The 17,697-nt window shown below is 44.4% G+C and overlaps 1 protein-coding gene across 1 annotated transcript in view; it reads right to left on the bottom strand.

Moving 5' to 3' along the window:
* TTN (titin) overlaps window positions 1-17,697 on the bottom strand; it is a 275,821-nt gene that overhangs the window by 32,614 nt on the left and 225,510 nt on the right. Inside the window, exon 294 of the mRNA XM_061135156.1 lies at window positions 517-17,622. Coding sequence (XP_060991139.1) covers window positions 517-17,622 — 17,106 coding nt within the window. The remainder of the gene's footprint in view (window positions 1-516; window positions 17,623-17,697) is intronic.

Genomic DNA, 17,697 nt, shown 5'->3' with positions numbered 1-17,697 from the left:
TTTTTTAATGAAGGCATACAATTACTTTTATTTGAGACTTTCTTACTTTTTATATGATCAGTTTAGCTTCTGAGTCAAGCAAAACTTTCCCAGGCTTTGTCATTTTATGTGACAGCATGTCATAGCATTCAAATCAAATAAGCGTCAAATGACCCAATTAAATGATTAAATTTATCCCAAATTTATTATGGGTAAAAAATGAGGAATGAGATGAACAGTGTTATAAAATATGTAATTTCTGCACATACACAATATATATATGTACATATATATGTGCAGTCAAGTTCAATTTTACTTAAATCTAACATATATTATCCATCCTTCATCTACGTAAATTTTTACTTTTTTTGTAAATCAGTGAAAAACTTTCTCTCTATCAGTAAGAATTTATTTTGTGCCATAGTATGAATTGCTTGAGGTGTGAACCAAAAGCATTTAAACAGTAATTAAAATGATTCACACTATTCAAGGAAAATGAATATAGATATGTAGGTTTTCTCTGTTCTTAAAACATACCTGTTATTTTTACTCCTTCCTTCGTTTCAGCTGGTACACCAACACCAAACTCGTTTTCTCCAGAGACTCTGAAGTAGTAAATTGCCCCTTCTTGTAAGTTGGTAATTTTGTAGGAGAGGCGGTTACAGTTGTTGGTCACTGAGACCCATGCTTTCTTACTGGCCTCCCGTTTTTCTATGTGGTAGTTCTTCACTGGTGCTCCACCATCATTTTCAGGAACATCCCAGGATAATACTGCAGACTCTTTGGTGACATCATGTACAGTAATGTTGGCTGGAGGACCAGGGGAATCTAAAACTTTGACGACCAAGGTCAGTGAGGCAGCATTCAAGATATTCTGAATCGTTAATGTATATTTTCCAGAATCATTTCTGTTGGCATTTTCAATAGTCAGTGATGTTCGAGACTCTGTAGAGTCAATGTAAGCTCTAGTGCGGAGGTCAGTGTCTGGTTTATTCCAGGAGACAGTGGGTACTGGTCTTCCTCGGAAAGGCACAGTCATGGTAAAGGAGGCACCGGCCTTGACAACCAAGGTCTTCCTCATTTCTGTGTCAAGATCAAATACAGGTTCTTCTTCTCTTTCCTTTGCTATCTGGGGATCGGAGCTATCACTGGGATCACTAGCACCGACCTTATTGACAGATCTTACTCTGAAAACATATTCGGCGCCTGTGGTTAGCCCACTTACTGTATATTCGGTGCCTCTTAAGTTCTGAATGGCAGTTTGCCAGTCAGTTTCATCAGATTTTTTGAATTCCACGGTGTATCCAGTTATTGGGGCCCCACCATCAAATAAGGGCTTCACCCAGCCAATAGTTATATTGGTCTTGCCTGAGTCCACGACATTGGGTTTGGATGGAGGAGATGGTAAGAACACAGGATCTTCTGCCCGAATTAGGGGTGAGGTTTCACTTGGAAGGCTCAGGCCTGCAGCGTTTTCTGCATATACCCGATATTCATATTCACACCCTTCACGAAGTCCTGTGGATTTCACTCTCAGATCATAAACCAGTTTTTTGTTGACACGTACCCATCGTAGGCTGTTTTTCTCTCGCCTCTCAATGATGTAACCAGAGATTTCGCTGCCTCCATCACTCTCCGGTCTCGACCAGCAAAGTGTCATGAACTCTTTGGTCACAGATGTAATTTCCAGAGATGTAGGTGGACTTGGAACTGTAAATGGATCAAGGGCCTTTACAGCCATGCTCTCCAGGGGCTCACCAACACCGTATTTATTAACACCTGTTACTCTAAAGATGTATTCATTGCCCTTGAGTAACTTGGTCACTTTACAAAATGTTGTCCTTAACTCTCCTTCACATATTGTCCAAGCGAGGCGACTTGTCTCACGTTTTTCTACAATGTAATAGTCAATAGCTGCACCGCCATCTTCTTGGGGTGGTCCCCAGGAAAGAGAGCATTTCTCAGCAGTGAGGCCAGTTATTTCGAGTGGTCCTGCAGGTGGACCAGGCTTATCAAGTACCTTGCAGTTAACTGCCATAGACCGAGTTCCAGCAACATTCTTTACTGTTAGCACATACTGCCCAGAGTCTCGTCGGACGCAGTCTTTCACTGTTAGCAAAGTAGTGTAGTCCGTTGACACAATTTCTGTTCTTGCTCGCTCTTCAATTTCTACACCATCCTTGGCCCAGGAGATGACTGGCAGAGGTCGCCCTGCAACGTCTGCATTGATCTTAAGGACCTCTCCGGCTTTGACAACAATGACATCTCGGAATTTGACATCCATCATAATTCTTGGAGCCTCAACATCGTCTTTAACTGTGATAGGTCCAGTGGATTCAGATGGCTCACTAATTGAGTCAGCAGCATTCTTTGCGAAAACCCGGAATTCATAACGTTGATCTTCAGTGAGTTCAGTTACTTCAAAGTATGTTTCTGGTACATTAGTAAAGTTGCATTTCAGCCACCGGCCGTCTGGTAGTTCTCTACGTTCAATGATGTATCCGGTGATCTTAGCTCCACCATCATAATGTGGTTTTGACCACTTAAGTGACACTGATTTCCTTGTGATATTTGTGACTTCAGGTTGTCCAGGAGGGTCACAAGGGTCTCTTGCAGGGACTGGCTCACAAGATTTACTGCATTTACCAATTCCAGCAATATTCTCAGCATATACACGATACTCATACATCAGTCCTTCATCAAGGCCAGAGACTTTCATTTGCGTATCGGCAATGAGCATTTTATTTGCTTTTGACCAAAGAATGCTGCTTCTTTCTTTATACTCAAGGTGATAACCCAGTACTTGACTTCCTCCATCATTAACTGGCACTTGCCAGGTTACCAACATGGTGGATTTTGTGGCATGCACAACTCTAGGAGTACCAGGAGGACCCGGGGGGCTGAATGGATACTCGGCAACTACAGCAGAAGATTCACTGTAGGAGCTCTTTCCAAAGCGGTTTTCTGCACAAACGCGGAACTGATACTCACTTCCTGTTACTAGACGAACTATTTTAATGGATGTTCTTGCAACTGCTTGTGAAACTACATGCCATGTTGTAGAAGTGGTTTCTCTCTTTTCAACAATGTAATTGCTAATCTGGCAGCCACCATCATATTCTGGAGGATTCCAAGAAATGGTTATATTGTCGCAACTAACCTCATCAATATGTATAGGTCCGGGAGGTCCTGGTTTGTCAAGCACAATAACAGTGATAGGAACTGTTACGGATCCAGCACTATTTGAAACACATAATTCATAAGTGCCAACATCTTCCCTTGAAGCTTCCTTAATTGTTAGTGATGTTACAGTCTTTGAAGAAGAAACATTGACCCTAGTTGTCTCTTTAAGGGTCTGACCATCTTTTTTCCAGCTTACAGTAGCTTGAGGTCTTCCCTTAAATGGAACATCAATCTTCAGTTGGTCTCTGGCCTTTACATTGAAAGTATTGAAAGGAAGCTCAACTGAAGGCTTTATTTCAATATCCCTTGCAATTACTGGCACTCCAAGTTGTCTTGGATCACTTTTTCCTTTTTCATTAATTGCAGCTACCCTGAAGATATACTCCTCTCCAGCAGTTAGGCCTGATATAGTTGCTTCTAGAGTCTTCACTTGTGCACATATGCTCCATTTTTCACTCCCTTTAGTCTGCATTTCAACTACATAACCAGTAATTTTGCTGCCACCATCACTTTCTGGTTTCTCCCACTTAATTGTAGCTGTGTTACGGGTCACATCGACAAGAGTTACTCTTCCAGGTGGGAGGGGTGGTTCAGAAGCTTTAACGGGTTCAGTTGTTTCAGCTGGCAAACCAATTCCATATTCATTGGAAGCCAAGACTCGGAAGTAGTAAGAACACCCTTCTTGAAGATTTTCGATTTTAAAACTGTTCTTTGTGCAGTTGTTTGTAACAGTAGCATATGCTTTTCGTGTTGTTTCTCGTTTTTCGACAATGTAGTTTGTAATCTTAGCTCCGCCATCAATAAGCGGTGGTTCCCAAGCCAGTATCACAGAGTCTTTCTTCACGTCTCTTACAGTCAGATTCACAGGGGCACTTGGTGAGTCAAGAACTCTGACGTTAACAAAAGCAGTTTTAGAGCCACTGTTGTTTTCTAGTGTCAGATTATACCGACCACTGTCAAATCTGGTAACGTTATCAATTACCAGCATTGTGTATGAGCTGGTCACCTCAATCTGGGCCCTGTCAGTGAGAACACCTTCGGCCTTTTCCCATTTCACTTCAGGTTCCGGGCGACCTTTGATAGTGACAAATAAGCGTAGAGTAGCACTCGCACGCAGAATGACCACTTTTCTGAGGTCAGCATCCAGTTCTATTTCTGGTGGCTCTTGTCTCTCTCTAGCAACAACTGAACCAGGTATAGTTGCAGGCTCACCTACGCCTTCAGAGTTGATGGCACAGATACGGAAGTTATATTCAGTATTTTCTTTAAGCTTGGTCACTGTGAACTGCTTTCCTTGTAGTCCTGTTGGTGGAGTACACGTTGTCCACTCATCAGCAGTGGCTTCTTTGACCTCAACAACGTAGCCCTTAACAGGTGCACCACCGTCATAAATTGGTTTACTCCACGCCAGGGAGACAGAAGATCTGGAAGTGTCTGTCACTTTTGGATTACTTGGTGGTCCTGGTGGATACAGAGCATCACATGCACGATAGAAAACAGAAGGCTCGCTGGGTTCACCCACACCAGCTGCATTTTCAGCAGCAACTCGGAATTCATAGGAATGCCCTTCAGTAAGGCCAGTTACCCTGAATCGAAGATCTGTTAGTGTTTTCTTGTTGCACTTGGTCCATCTAACGCCTTCCTTGTCTCTCTTTTCAAGAATATAGCCCTCGATTTCAGCACCTCCATCATCTACTGGCCGTGCCCATGTTACGACCATAGAATCTTTGGTGATTGCTGAGGCTTCAGGTGGTGACGGAGGACCTGGTGGCTTATAAGGATTACGGGCTATAACAGGCTCAGATTCCAGCGGCTCTCCAATCCCATATTTATTCACAGCCATGACACGGAAAATGTACTCGTTACCTGGAAGAAGTTTAGTGACTTTGTAGTTAAGGGCCTGCACCTCAGTTGAAACCTGGGTCCAGGAGAGTCTGCTGGTCTCTCTCTTTTCAATGATGTAATGGGAAATACTAGCACCACCATCGTGTAAAGGTGGGTTCCATGCCAGGTAACATTTTTCAGCAGTAACCCCAGAAACTTTCAGAGGCCCTTCAGGAGGTCCTGGCCTGTCAAGTACCTTTACAGTGATGGGTATAGTCTTGGTACCACCAACATTGCTGAGTTTCAGGATATATTGTCCTCCGTCACTACGTATACAGTCTTTGACAACAAGGGTTGTCCTCTGAATAGTAGACTTGATTTCCATTCTGGCAGCTGTTTCTTCAAGCTCTCTTCCATCTTTTGACCAAACAATATCAGGAATAGGTTTGCCACGGATATCTGCTTCAAGGACAAAAGTCTCTCCTGCATGAACAACGATGACATCTTTATATTTGGGATCCAGTGAGGCATTTGGTGCATCAATTTCATCTCTAGCAGTAATGGCACCAGTACTCTCGGATGGTTCGCTAAAGTTGCCAGCTGCGTTTCTTGCAATTACTCTAAATTCATATCTTTGGTCTTCTACAAGTCCACTCACTGTAAATTCAGTTTCTAATACATTGGTAAAGCTGGCTTTCATCCAACGGCCATCAGGTAGATCTTTCTTTTCTACAACATAACCTGTTATTTTGCTGCCACCATCGTAGGCTGGTTTCTTCCATTTCAGTGTGACATTGTTTCTTGTAATAACAATGGCTTCAGGGCGACCTGGTGGGTCACAAGGATCACGAGCAACAAAGCATTCCGACACTTTGCTTGGCTTGCCGATGCCAACAATATTTTCAGCAGAAACTTTGAACTCATACTCAAGGCCTTCATCAAGCCCAGTTGTTTTGAATTTGGTGTCTTGAATGGGAGCCTTATTTACTTTGACCCATAAAATGCTATTCTTTTCTTTCTGTTCAAGATGGTAGCCAATGACCTTGCTGCCCCCATCATTAACTGGCTCGTGCCATTGCACAAGCATTTGATCTTTTGAGACTGATGTCACAAAAGGAGTGCCAGGTGGTCCAGGTTCTTTAAATGGATATTGTACAATAACTGGTTTAGAATCCAAGGGGGCACTTTTTCCATACCTGTTTTCTGCAAAAATTCTAAACTGGTACTCACTGCCCGTTTTCAGCTTGGTTATTTTAATTGTTGTTCTTGCCACTGTTGCTGATACCATGTGCCAAGTGGTGGTGGTTGTATCTCGTTTCTCTACTATGTAGTTGCTTATTTGGCAGCCACCAGTATAGGCTGGAGGTTCCCAAGATATGACCACAAAATCGGCACTAACTTCATCAAATCGAACTGGTCCAACTGGAGGTCCAGGCTTTTCCAAAACGATAATACTGAGATTTTCCGTTGCGGTACCTGCACTATTTGTTGCTGTTACAGTGTATTTCCCAAAGTCATCTTTGTTACTTTCTTTAATGTGCAAAATAGTTGAAGTAGCTGTTTTCTCAACATTTACTCTTGTTGTCTGTTTAAGAGGCTCGCCATCTTTGACCCATGAAATTTCAGGTCTTGGTCGGCCAATAACAGGAATTTCGATTTTAAGATCTTCACCAGCTTGGACACTGTATGTGTTAAATGGTAACTTAAAACTAGGCTGTATAGTCAAGTCTTTGGCTATGACAGGAACACCAAGCACTCGTGGATCACTTTGTCCTTTCTCGTTGTAAGCCTTGACACGGAAGTGATATTCTTGCCCAGAACTCAAACCAGTAACAACCGCATTACAGACTTTGGATTCAGCCACCACACTCCATTTTTCTGTTCCTTTGGGCTGCATTTCAACAACATACCCCAGAATTCGGCTCCCACCGTCATGTTCAGGTTTCTCCCACATCAGGGATGCACTGGTCTGGGACACATCAGTGAGTGTGACCTTTCCTGGTGGGGAAGGAGGTTCAGATGCTTTCACAGCATCAACAGTTTCCACGGGAACACCAATTCCAAATTCATTTTCAGCCATGACTCTAAAGTAATAAATGGCTCCTTCTGTAAGATTCTCAACTTTGAGGCTTGTTTTGCTGCATTTATTACTCACATTAGCATATGCTTTCCTGGTTGATTCACGTTTGTCAATAACATAGTTCTTGACCTTTGCACCCCCATCAATTAGGGGTGGGTCCCACACCAGAAGGACAGAATCTTTTCTCACTTCTTTGACTGCCAAATTCTGTGGTGGTCCTGGGGTGTCAAGAACTTTTACAGTTACAAAAGCAGATTTAGACCCACTGCTGTTTTCCAGCTTGAGAATGTATTTTCCAGCATCATTTCTATCACAGTTATCTATTGATAGTTGGGTATAGTTTGCTGCTTTTTCGATTTGGACCTTATCTGTGAATTCACCTTCCTCTCGAGACCAGGTGATCTCAGGTGTTGGGCGACCTTTGAATGGAATGTGAATTCTGACAGATCCACCAGCTCTTACAATGATTCCTTTCCTTAATTCAGAGTCGAGGTCAAGTTCAGGTGCTTCAAGTTTATCTTCTGGTTTCACAGTACCAGGAACTGCTGTAGCCTCACCTAAACCAACTTTATTGAGGGCACAGACTCGTACTTTATACTCTTGGTGTTCAGTGAGTTTTGAAATTTCAAATCGAGTGGCTTTCAGGCCTGTCTGGGGAGTAACTATTTGCCATTCTTCTTCATCTGCTTTACAGATTTCTACTACATATCCCAGAATCTCACTGCCACCATCGTAGATGGGTTTACCCCAGGCAAGTGTAATTGAATTTTTCGTGGTGTCTACAATGTGTGCATTGATGGGGGGGCCAGGTTTGAACACAGGATCGCAGGCCTTATAATAAACTGTAGGTGGACTTGGTTCTCCAACTCCAGCTGCATTTTCTGCAGAGACTCTGAATTCATACTCATGATCTTCTGTTAATCCTGTTACTCTTAGCCGTAAGTCTGTAATGCGGCGTTTATTACATTTTATCCACCGAATGCCACTTCTGTCTCTCTTCTCTACGATGTAACCAATAATCTCACTTCCACCATCACTGTCTGGACGGTTCCAACAGACGGTCATGGAGTCCTTGGCAATGTTGGTGACTTCCAAGCTTTTTGGTGGTCCAGGAAGCACGAATGGGTTTTTCATGAGTACTGGTGCAGATTCCAAAGGCTCGCCAACACCATATTTGTTGACAGCCATTATACGGAAAATATATTCATTCCCTTCTAAGAGTTTGGTAACTTTCAGAGAATTGGTTACAACCTCTGAAGCAACAACAGTCCAGGCAAGCCGACTTGTTTCTCTCTTTTCAACAACATAGTGAGAAATGTCACTGCCACCGTCTTGAAGTGGTGGAGACCATGTTAATGTGCATTTTTCAGCGGTGACTCCAGTAACCTGGACGGGCCCTTCTGGAGGCCCTGGTCTGTCTAACACTTTTACGTTGACTGGGAATGACTTAGAACCTGCAACATTGGAAGCTCTTAAAATATACTGTCCACCATCAATTCTAATGGCATCCTTTACAATAAGTAAAGCCTTGAAATCTGTGTTCTTTATTTCATATCTAGCAGATTCTTCAATCTCCTTATCTCCTCTTAACCACTCAATGGTAGGTAGGGGCTTTCCATGGACATCGGCTTCAAGCCTGAATGTTTCTCCAGCATTTACCACAATTGTGTCTCTAAATTTTGGATCCATTGAAATTCTTGGGAGTTCGACCTCATCCCTGGCAGTTATCGGTCCAGTGCTGTCTGAAGGTTTGCTTATTGCACCTGCTGCATTCTTTGCAATGACTCTGAATTCATATCTTTGATCTTCAGTAAGACCTGACACAGTAAACTGAGTTTCAATGACGTTTGTGAAGCTGGCTTTCATCCAGCGACCCTCAGGAAGATCACGCTTCTCTACGATGTAGCCCGTAATCACACTTCCACCATCATATGCGGGTTTGGTCCATTGTAAAGTGATTTCATGTCTTTTAACAATGATTGCTTCTGGGGTTCCTGGTGGGTCACAGGGATCTCTGGCTACATAGCATTCGGAATTCTTGCTTGCTTTGCCTATACCAACAATATTTTCAGCATACACTCTGAATTCATATTCAATGCCTTCTTCAAGGTTGATTGCTTTAAACTGGGTATCATGGATAATACTTTTGTTGACTTTTGTCCACAAGATACTGTTTCTTTCCTTTTTCTCAAGGTGGTAACCTATGATTGGGCTGCCACCATTATTGATTGGTTCATGCCACTGTATAACCATGGAATCTTTGGAAATGGCTGTGGCAAATGGTGTACCTGGAGGGCCTGGTTCTTTGTAGGGATATTGAGCTACAACTGGCTCAGATTCCAAGGCAAAGCTTTGTCCATATCTGTTTTCAGCAAATATTCTGAATTGATATTCTGTACCAGTTTTGAGTTTGGTCACTTTGAGTGTTGTTCTGGCCACAGTAGCAGAAACAACATCCCATACTGTGGTGGTTGTATCTCTTTTCTGAACTACGTAGTTAGTGATCTGGCAGCCCCCTGTATATGATGGAGGTTCCCAAGATAAGGTAATACTTTCAGCACTGACTTCATCAAATTTAACAGGTCCTTTTGGAGGATCAGGCTTATCTAGGGTTATAATTTCAATGGAGGCTGTCTTCTGACCAACCACATTAGCAACTGTGATTCCATAATGTCCACCATCATCCTTATGAGTTTCTTTAATACTGAGTACGGTGAGGTCGACTGAATCAGTGACATTGATTCTTGTAGTCTGCTTCAGTGGAAGATCGTCTTTAGTCCAAGTAATAGTTGGCTTAGGACGTCCAGAAATGGGTACTTCTATTTTCAAATCTTGGCCAACCTGTACACTGTAACTGTTAAATGCAGGTCTCACATCTGGCTCAATGACCAGATCTTTGGCAACTATTGGAACCGCAAGAGACCTAGGATCACTTCTCCCCTTTTCATTTACAGCCACAACTCTAAAAAGGTACTCTTCTCCCTGAGTTAGGTTGGTAATTACGGCTTCAAGGGACTTGACTCGAGCACACTCTGACCATTTCTCACTGTGTTTAGCTTGCATCTCCACAATATACTGAATGATTTTACTGCCGCCATCATGTTCAGGCTTTGTCCAGCTCAAAGAGACACTGTTTCTGGTGACATCATCCACAGTGATTTTTCCTGGAGGTTGTGGGACTTCTGCAACCTTAACTGGATCCTCAGTGTGGGCGGGAAGGCCAATACCATACTCGTTCTCAGCTGTGACTCTAAAGTAGTAACTACAACCTTCTTGGAGTTGGTCAATTTTCCAAGAATTCTTATGGCAGTTTGTTACGACTGCAGCATATGATTTCCTTGTGGCTTCACGTTTCTCAACAATGTAGTTTTTAATTTTGGATCCCCCATCCAACAGAGGCGGTTCCCATGTGATTGACACCGAGTCTTTAGTGATTTCTGTGACTTTCAGGTTAACGGGTGGACTCGGTGTGTCTAGAACTCTTACAGTCACAAAGGCAGACTTTGTCCCACTGCTGTTTTCTAACGTGAGAGTGTATTTTCCACTATCATATCGGTTGACATTGTCAAGAACAAGGGAGGTGAAGCTGCTAGTGCTGTCGATAATAGCTGCGTCTCGGATTTCACCATCCACTTTGCCCCATTTAACTTCTGGTGTAGGACGACCTCTAATAGGAACAAATAACCTTAAGGAGCCACCTGCCCTTATATTTAGAATTTTCCTCAGTTCCAGGTCAAGGTCAATGTCTGGTGCTTCCAACTTTTCTTCAACCATAACAGGTCCAGGGACATCAGCGTGTTCTCCCACTCCAGCTTTGTTAACAGCACAGATACGGAAGTTGTATTCATGCTTTTCCAATAGCTTCTCCACTTCTATGTTTGTTTTATTGATTCCAGTCGGTGGAGTGCACATTGTCCATTCACCAACACTCACGTCACATTTTTCAACAATGTATCCTTGGATTTCACAGCCACCGTCATATATTGGTTTGCCCCAAGAAAGGAAAACGGAAGATCTGGTAATATCAGTGACTCTGGGGTTGTTTGGAGGTCCTGGTTTATAAATAGGATCACAAGCCTTTTGATAAGCAGAGGGTGGGCTTGGCTCGCTAAGTCCAGCAGCATTCTCGGCTGAGACTCTGAACTCGTAATTGTGATTTTCTAAGAGGCCGGTTACTCTCAGGCGCAGCTCCCCAATCAGACGTTTGTGGCATCTTGTCCATCTGATGCCCTCCTTGTCGCGTTTTTCAAGAACATACCCGAGGATTTCACTGCCTCCATCAGATGCCGGTCTTTCCCATACGACTATCATTGAGTCCTTGGTCACTGCTGTGATTTCCGGAGCCTTTGGTGCATCTGGCACTACAAATGGATTCTTGGCAGTTACTGGCTCAGATTCAAGAGGTTCGCCAACACCATATTTGTTGACAGCCATTACACGGAAAATATATTCATTGCCTTCAAGCAGCTTAGTAACCTTGCAGCCGAGAGTCTGTACGTTAGCATCAACCACAGTCCAAACCAAGCGGCTGGTCTCTCTCCTTTCCACAATATAATTTATGATATCGCTCCCACCATCCTGGAGTGGGGGTTTCCAAGCTAGTGTGCATTTTTCTGCTGTAACTCCTGATATAACAATAGGTCCTTCGGGTGGCCCTGGCCTGTCAAGGACTTTGACATTTACTGTGACTGACTTCTCTCCTGCGACGTTTTTGGCCTTCAGTATGTAACTTCCACTGTCAATGCGTATTGCATCCTTTACACTGAGACTGGTGGCAAAGTCAGTGCTCTTAATTTCTAATCGAGCTGTATTTGCGAGCTCATGATCACCTCTTATCCACTGAGTGGTTGGTATCGGTTTGCCATAAATATCTGCATCAATCTTAAATAGCTCACCAGCATGCACCACGATTGTATCTTTGTATTTTGGATCCATGCGAATCTGTGGTGGTTCTACCTCATCTCTTGCTGTTATGGCTCCTGTGCTCTCTGAAGGCTCACTAAACACTCCTGCAGCATTTCGGGCTATAACCCGGAACTCATACCTGTGGTCTTCAACTAGGCCGGTTACTTCAAACTGAGTGTCAATGACGTTGGTAAAACTGGCTTTCATCCAGCGGCCCTCGGGAAGTTCTTTCTTTTCAACAATATAACCAGTGATCTTGCTTCCACCATCGTAAGTGGGTTTCTTCCACTGAAGAGTCACGGAATTTCTTGTGACAATGATTGGCTCTGGCTTTCCTGGTGGATCACATGGATCACGGGCTACGTAGCTTTCGGACACCTTACTTGGCTTGCCGATGCCCACAATATTCTCTGCAGAGACTCTAAATTCATATTCAATGCCTTCGTCGAGGCCAGTTGTTTTAAACTTGGTTTGAGGAATAGGTGTCTTATTCAACTTAACCCAGAGGATGCTGTTTCTTTCCTTGCGTTCCAAGTGATAGCCAATGACTTTGCTACCTCCGTCGCTGACTGGCTCGTTCCAGTGTACTTCCATGCTGTCCTTGGAGGATAGCGTTACAAATGGTGTGCCAGGAGGACCAGGAACTTTGAATGGATACTGGGCTACAACAGGCTCTGAAGTGAGGTAGGTGCTCTTTCCATATCTGTTTTCAGCTGCAATCCTAAACTGATACTCGCATCCAGTCTTTAACCTACAAGCTTTTATGGTTGTCCTTGCAACAGTAGCTGACACAATCTGCCAGGTGGTTGTGGAAGTGTCCCGTTTTTCTACAATGTAATTGTTGATAGAACTTCCACCATCATACTTAGGTGGGCCCCAGGAGAAAGTAATACTGTCAGCTGTCACTTCATCCATTTTAACTGGTCCCGTTGGAGGCCCTGGTTTGTCAAGAACGATCACATTAAGGGTTTCGGTAGCTTCACCAGCCGAGTTAGTCAGTTTAACGATGTAATGTCCAACATCTTCTCGGCACGCTTCCTTTATTGTCAGTAGTGAGTTATTTTCTGTGCTCTCAGCGTTTACTCTGGTCGTCTGCTTCAGTGGCACATCATCTTTATGCCAGGTCACGGCTGGCGTAGGGCGTCCAATGAATGGAACATCGACTTTTAGGTCTTCACCTGCCAGGACAGTGAAAGTAGTGAACAGGAGTTTGAAGGCTGGCGGAATGACAAGATCCTTGGCAATTACTGGCACACTCAGTTGTCTCGGATCACTAATGCCCTTCTCGTTCTGAGCAGACACACGGAAAGAGTACTCTTCACCCTGAATTAATCCAGTAATAGTGGCTTCCGTGACTTTGACTGTGGCACATGTGACCCATTTGTCACTGCCTTTGCTCTGCATCTCTACGATGTAGCCTAGAATTCGGCTGCCTCCGTCATGCTCAGGTTTCTCCCAGGAGAGCGACACACTGTTTCGTGTAACGTCCACCAACGTTATCTTTCCTGGAGGCAGAGGTCGTTCTGATGCTTTCACAGATTCTGCGGTTTCAGCAGGCAGCCCGATGCCATACTCATTTTCGGCGAGAACCCTGAAGTAGTAGCTGCAGCCTTCCTGAAGCTGGTCTACCTTCCAGGAAGTCTTGTGGCAATTTGTTGTCACAGTTGAATATGCTTTCCTTGTTGATTCCCGCTTTTCAACAATATAGTTCTTTATTTTCGAACCTCCGTCAATAAGAGGAGGCTCCCATGTCAGTGTGACAGATGTCTTAGTGACCTCCTTCACCTTCAGGTCCTGTGGGGGGCCTGGTGTGTCTAGGACTCTGACGTTGACAAACGCAGACTTGCTGCCTGAGCTGTTTTCTATGGTTAGAATGTATTTGCCACTGTCGAATCTGTTGACATTTCCAACAATAAGCAGGGTGTAAGAGCTTGTGGACTCGATGCTAGCTTTATCTAAAGATTCTCCGTGTTCTCGGGTCCACTTCACCTCAGGTGCCGGCCTTCCTTTGATGGGAACAAAAAGTCTCAGAGTACAGCAAGCTCTTATGGTAACAACTTTGCGCAGTTCGGCATCGAGTTCAATCTCTGGAGGCAGCATCCTCTCTTCAGCCTTTGGAGTTCCGGGAACAAGTGCAGGTTCCCCAATGCCTTCAGAATTCATGGCATAGATGCGAATTTTATATTCCTGGTTCTCTGTGAGGTTGGTGATGGTGTACGAAGTTGCCTTGAGCCCAGCTGGTGGAGTGACAATCTTCCATTCGTCTTCCTCTGGCAGGGCGATCTCAACCATATACCCAGTGATTTCGGAACCACCATCATAGATAGGTTTGTTCCAAGCAATCGAAATGGATGATCTGCTTGTATCTAGAACACGTGGGTTACCTGGTGGGCCGGGTTTAAACACAGCATCACAAGCTTTATAAAATGGACTGGTAGCGCTGGGTGCGCTGATTCCAGCCGCGTTCTCAGCCATGACCCGGAACTCATACTCATGTCCTTCTGTCAGCCCAGACACTTTGTATCTTAAATCAGTAAGGGTCTTTTTGTTGCATTTCACCCAGCGTTGGCCTGCTTTATCTCGCCGTTCCACAATGTAATTGATGATTTCACTGCCACCATCCGAGTCAGGATGGCTCCAGCAGACAACCATGGAATCTTTAGTGATACTGGTAACTTCAGGGTTTTTAGGTGGATCGGGAGGTCCATAAGGATCCACTGCAAGCACAGGCTCTGAGTCCAGTGGCTCTCCAACGCCATATTTGTTTACAGCCATCACACGGAATATGTATTCATTGCCTTTCAAAAGTTTAGTGACCTTTAATTTTGTTAGCTGGACTTCTGAGGCTATATTTGTCCATGCCAGCCTGCTGGTTTCACGTTTCTGAACGACATAATGCTCGATTTTGGCACCTCCGTCATCCAGTGGAGGCAACCACGACAGTACACACTTTTCTGATGTCACGTCAGATACAGCTAAAGGTCCTTCTGGAGGGCCTGGTCTATCAAGAACTTTGACCTGGAAGATGTGTTTGGCAAAACCGCCGGGATTAGTTGCTGTAAGGGTATAGGCACCGCCATCCCTTCTCAGCGAATCCTTGTTTACCAGGTTAGTAGAGAAATCTGCAATTTTAATTTCTAATTTTGCTGTGTTTTCAAGCTCCTTTCCATCTTTGGTCCATTGCATTGTTGGAGGTGGGCGACCTGAAACATCAGCTTCCAGCTTGAATGCTTCACCTGCTTTTAATGTAATTGTGTCCTTAAATTTGACATCCACCATTATCCTTGGGGCTTCAACGTCGTCCCTGCATGTGATAGCATCTGATGGCTCAGATGGTGGGCTAATAGCACCAGCAGCATTTTTGGCAATGACACGGAATTCATATGCGGCATCTTCAGTTAGTCCACTGACTGTAAATTCATTCTCTAAAATGTTGCTGAAGTTGGCCTTTAGCCACCGTCCATTAGGAAGATCCCGCTTTTCAACGATATAACTAGTAATTTTAAAGCCTCCAGTATATTCAGGCTTAGCCCATTTAAGAGTCACTGTGTGTCTAGTAATATTGAGAGGAATCGGTTTCCCAGGTGGGTCAATGGGATCCAAAGCTAAAATAGGTTCAGATGGCTTGCTTGGCTTGCCTTTGCCAGCCATGTTTTCTGCGATCACTCGGAATTCATAAGCAATACCATCTGTTAGTCCACTTGATTTGAAAATGTTGCCAGGTACTAATGCTTTGCTCACAGTCTGCCAGAGAATACCGTTTCGTTCTTTTCTTTCAACGTGGTATCCTAAAATGGGGCTTCCACCATCAGAAAGAGGCTCATGCCAGCTGATTGTTATTGAGTCCTTGGTAACTGCAGCCACCTGGGGAGTACCAGGAGGCCCAGGGACCTTAAATGGATAGTTGGCAACTACAGATGCTGACGTGATGCCGGGCCCCACTCCGTATCTGTTTTGAGCTTTTACGCGGAATTGGTACTCTACCCCGGTAGTAAGGCGAGTGGCTTTGTAGGTCGTGCGTATGACAGTGGTTGCTAGTTCGACCCATGTGGTACTATCAGTCTGCCGCATTTCTACCACATAGTTGCTTATGGGTACACCTCCATCATTCTCAGGTGGCTCCCAAGAGAAGGTGACGAAATCAGATGAAACTTCATCAAATTTGATAGGTCCAGTAGGTGGCCCTGGGATGTCATGGACTTGAATGGTGATGACATCACCAACCTCTCCCACAATGTTCCTTGCCGTTAATGGGTAGGGCCCACTGTCGCTTCTTACGCACTCGTTGATGTTTAAGATGGTGGAAGTTGCTGTATTTTCAAAATTAACTCTCTGTGTCTGTTTAAGAATCTGGTCTCCTTTCTTCCACGTAACCGTGGGCTTTGGTCGACCGAGCACTGGAATTTCGACTTTGATGTTGTCACCAGCTTTAGCGATGACTAATTTCTGATAAATGCCGCGGAGGTCCAGTTCTGGAAGCATGGTCTGCTCCTTGACAATGACTGGTCTGCTTTCTCTAGGGGCGCTTCTCCCTGCGCTGTTCACTGCCATTACCTGGAAGGTGTATTCTTCCCCTTCGGTCAGATTCTTTACAACACATTCCAGCCCCTTCACGGTTGTGATGTGGGTCCACTGGTCAGAACCTTTTCTCTGGGCTTCAATCACATAGCCAGTGATCTTACTGCCACCATCGTGTTTGGGTTTAGGCCATGCCAAGCTGACTGTGCTCTTAGTTATGTCCATGATGTTAAGACTATCTGGTGGTGATGGTGCTTCGGAGGCCCTCACGGGCTCCGTTGTTTCTGCCGGCTCGCCAATTCCATATTCGTTTTCGGCCATCACCCTAAAGAAGTATTCACACCCTTCAGACAAGCCAGTGACTTTATATGTGCATTTATGGCACTTCGTGGTGACCGTGGAGTAAGATTTCCGTGTTGCTTCTCGTTTCTCCACAATGTAGTTTGTGATACGTGAGCCCCCGTCTATCAGAGGGAGGTCCCAGTGCAGGGTGACGCTCTCCTTCGTGATGTCAGTAGGTCTCAGGTTGAGGACAGGTCCTGGTGTGTCCAAGACTCTGACATTAACGAAGCCACTCTTCTTCCCAGCAGGGTTTTCTATGGTCATCACAAATTTACCAGTGTCATATCTGTTACATTCTGGGATGATCAGGAGCGTGAATGACTCTGTATTTTCGATGTTAGCTCGGTTTTTAAGGTTGATACCATCTTTGGTCCATGTCACTTCAGGGGCAGGTCGACCTTTAATGGGCACAAATATTCTAATACTGAGTCCTGCTCTCACAACAAGAGTTCTTCGAAGCTCAGCATCTAGTTCGAAGTCAGGGGCCATCTCCCGTTCCACAATTTCAACATTTGGAATCACTGCTGGCTCCCCAACACCAGCATCATTGATGGCACTGATTCTAAAATTGTATTTTTCTTTGGTCTCCAGATCAGGGACCACAAACTCAGTGATTCTGAGGGCCGTTCCTGTTGTATCCTTTATCCAGCCCTCATCTCCTACTTTTTGATGCTCCACGACATAGCCGGTGATTTCAAGGCCACCGTCATAATGAGGCTTGCCCCATGCCAAAGAAGCAGATTTCTTGGTAGTGTCAGTGACACGTGCATTTGAAGGTGGTCCTGGGGGATCTGGAAAGGAAACAGGCACAAAAATGTTAAGGGTTTGGATTTGGTATAAATTAAATACCAGCACTCCCCAAAGAG

This window comes from Dama dama, chromosome 33 (assembly GCF_033118175.1).
Source record: "Dama dama isolate Ldn47 chromosome 33, ASM3311817v1, whole genome shotgun sequence".
Taxonomy (NCBI): domain Eukaryota; kingdom Metazoa; phylum Chordata; class Mammalia; order Artiodactyla; family Cervidae; genus Dama; species Dama dama.
The sequence above is the reverse complement of the archived record's forward strand: the minus strand, read 5'-3'. Positions and strand labels throughout refer to the sequence as shown.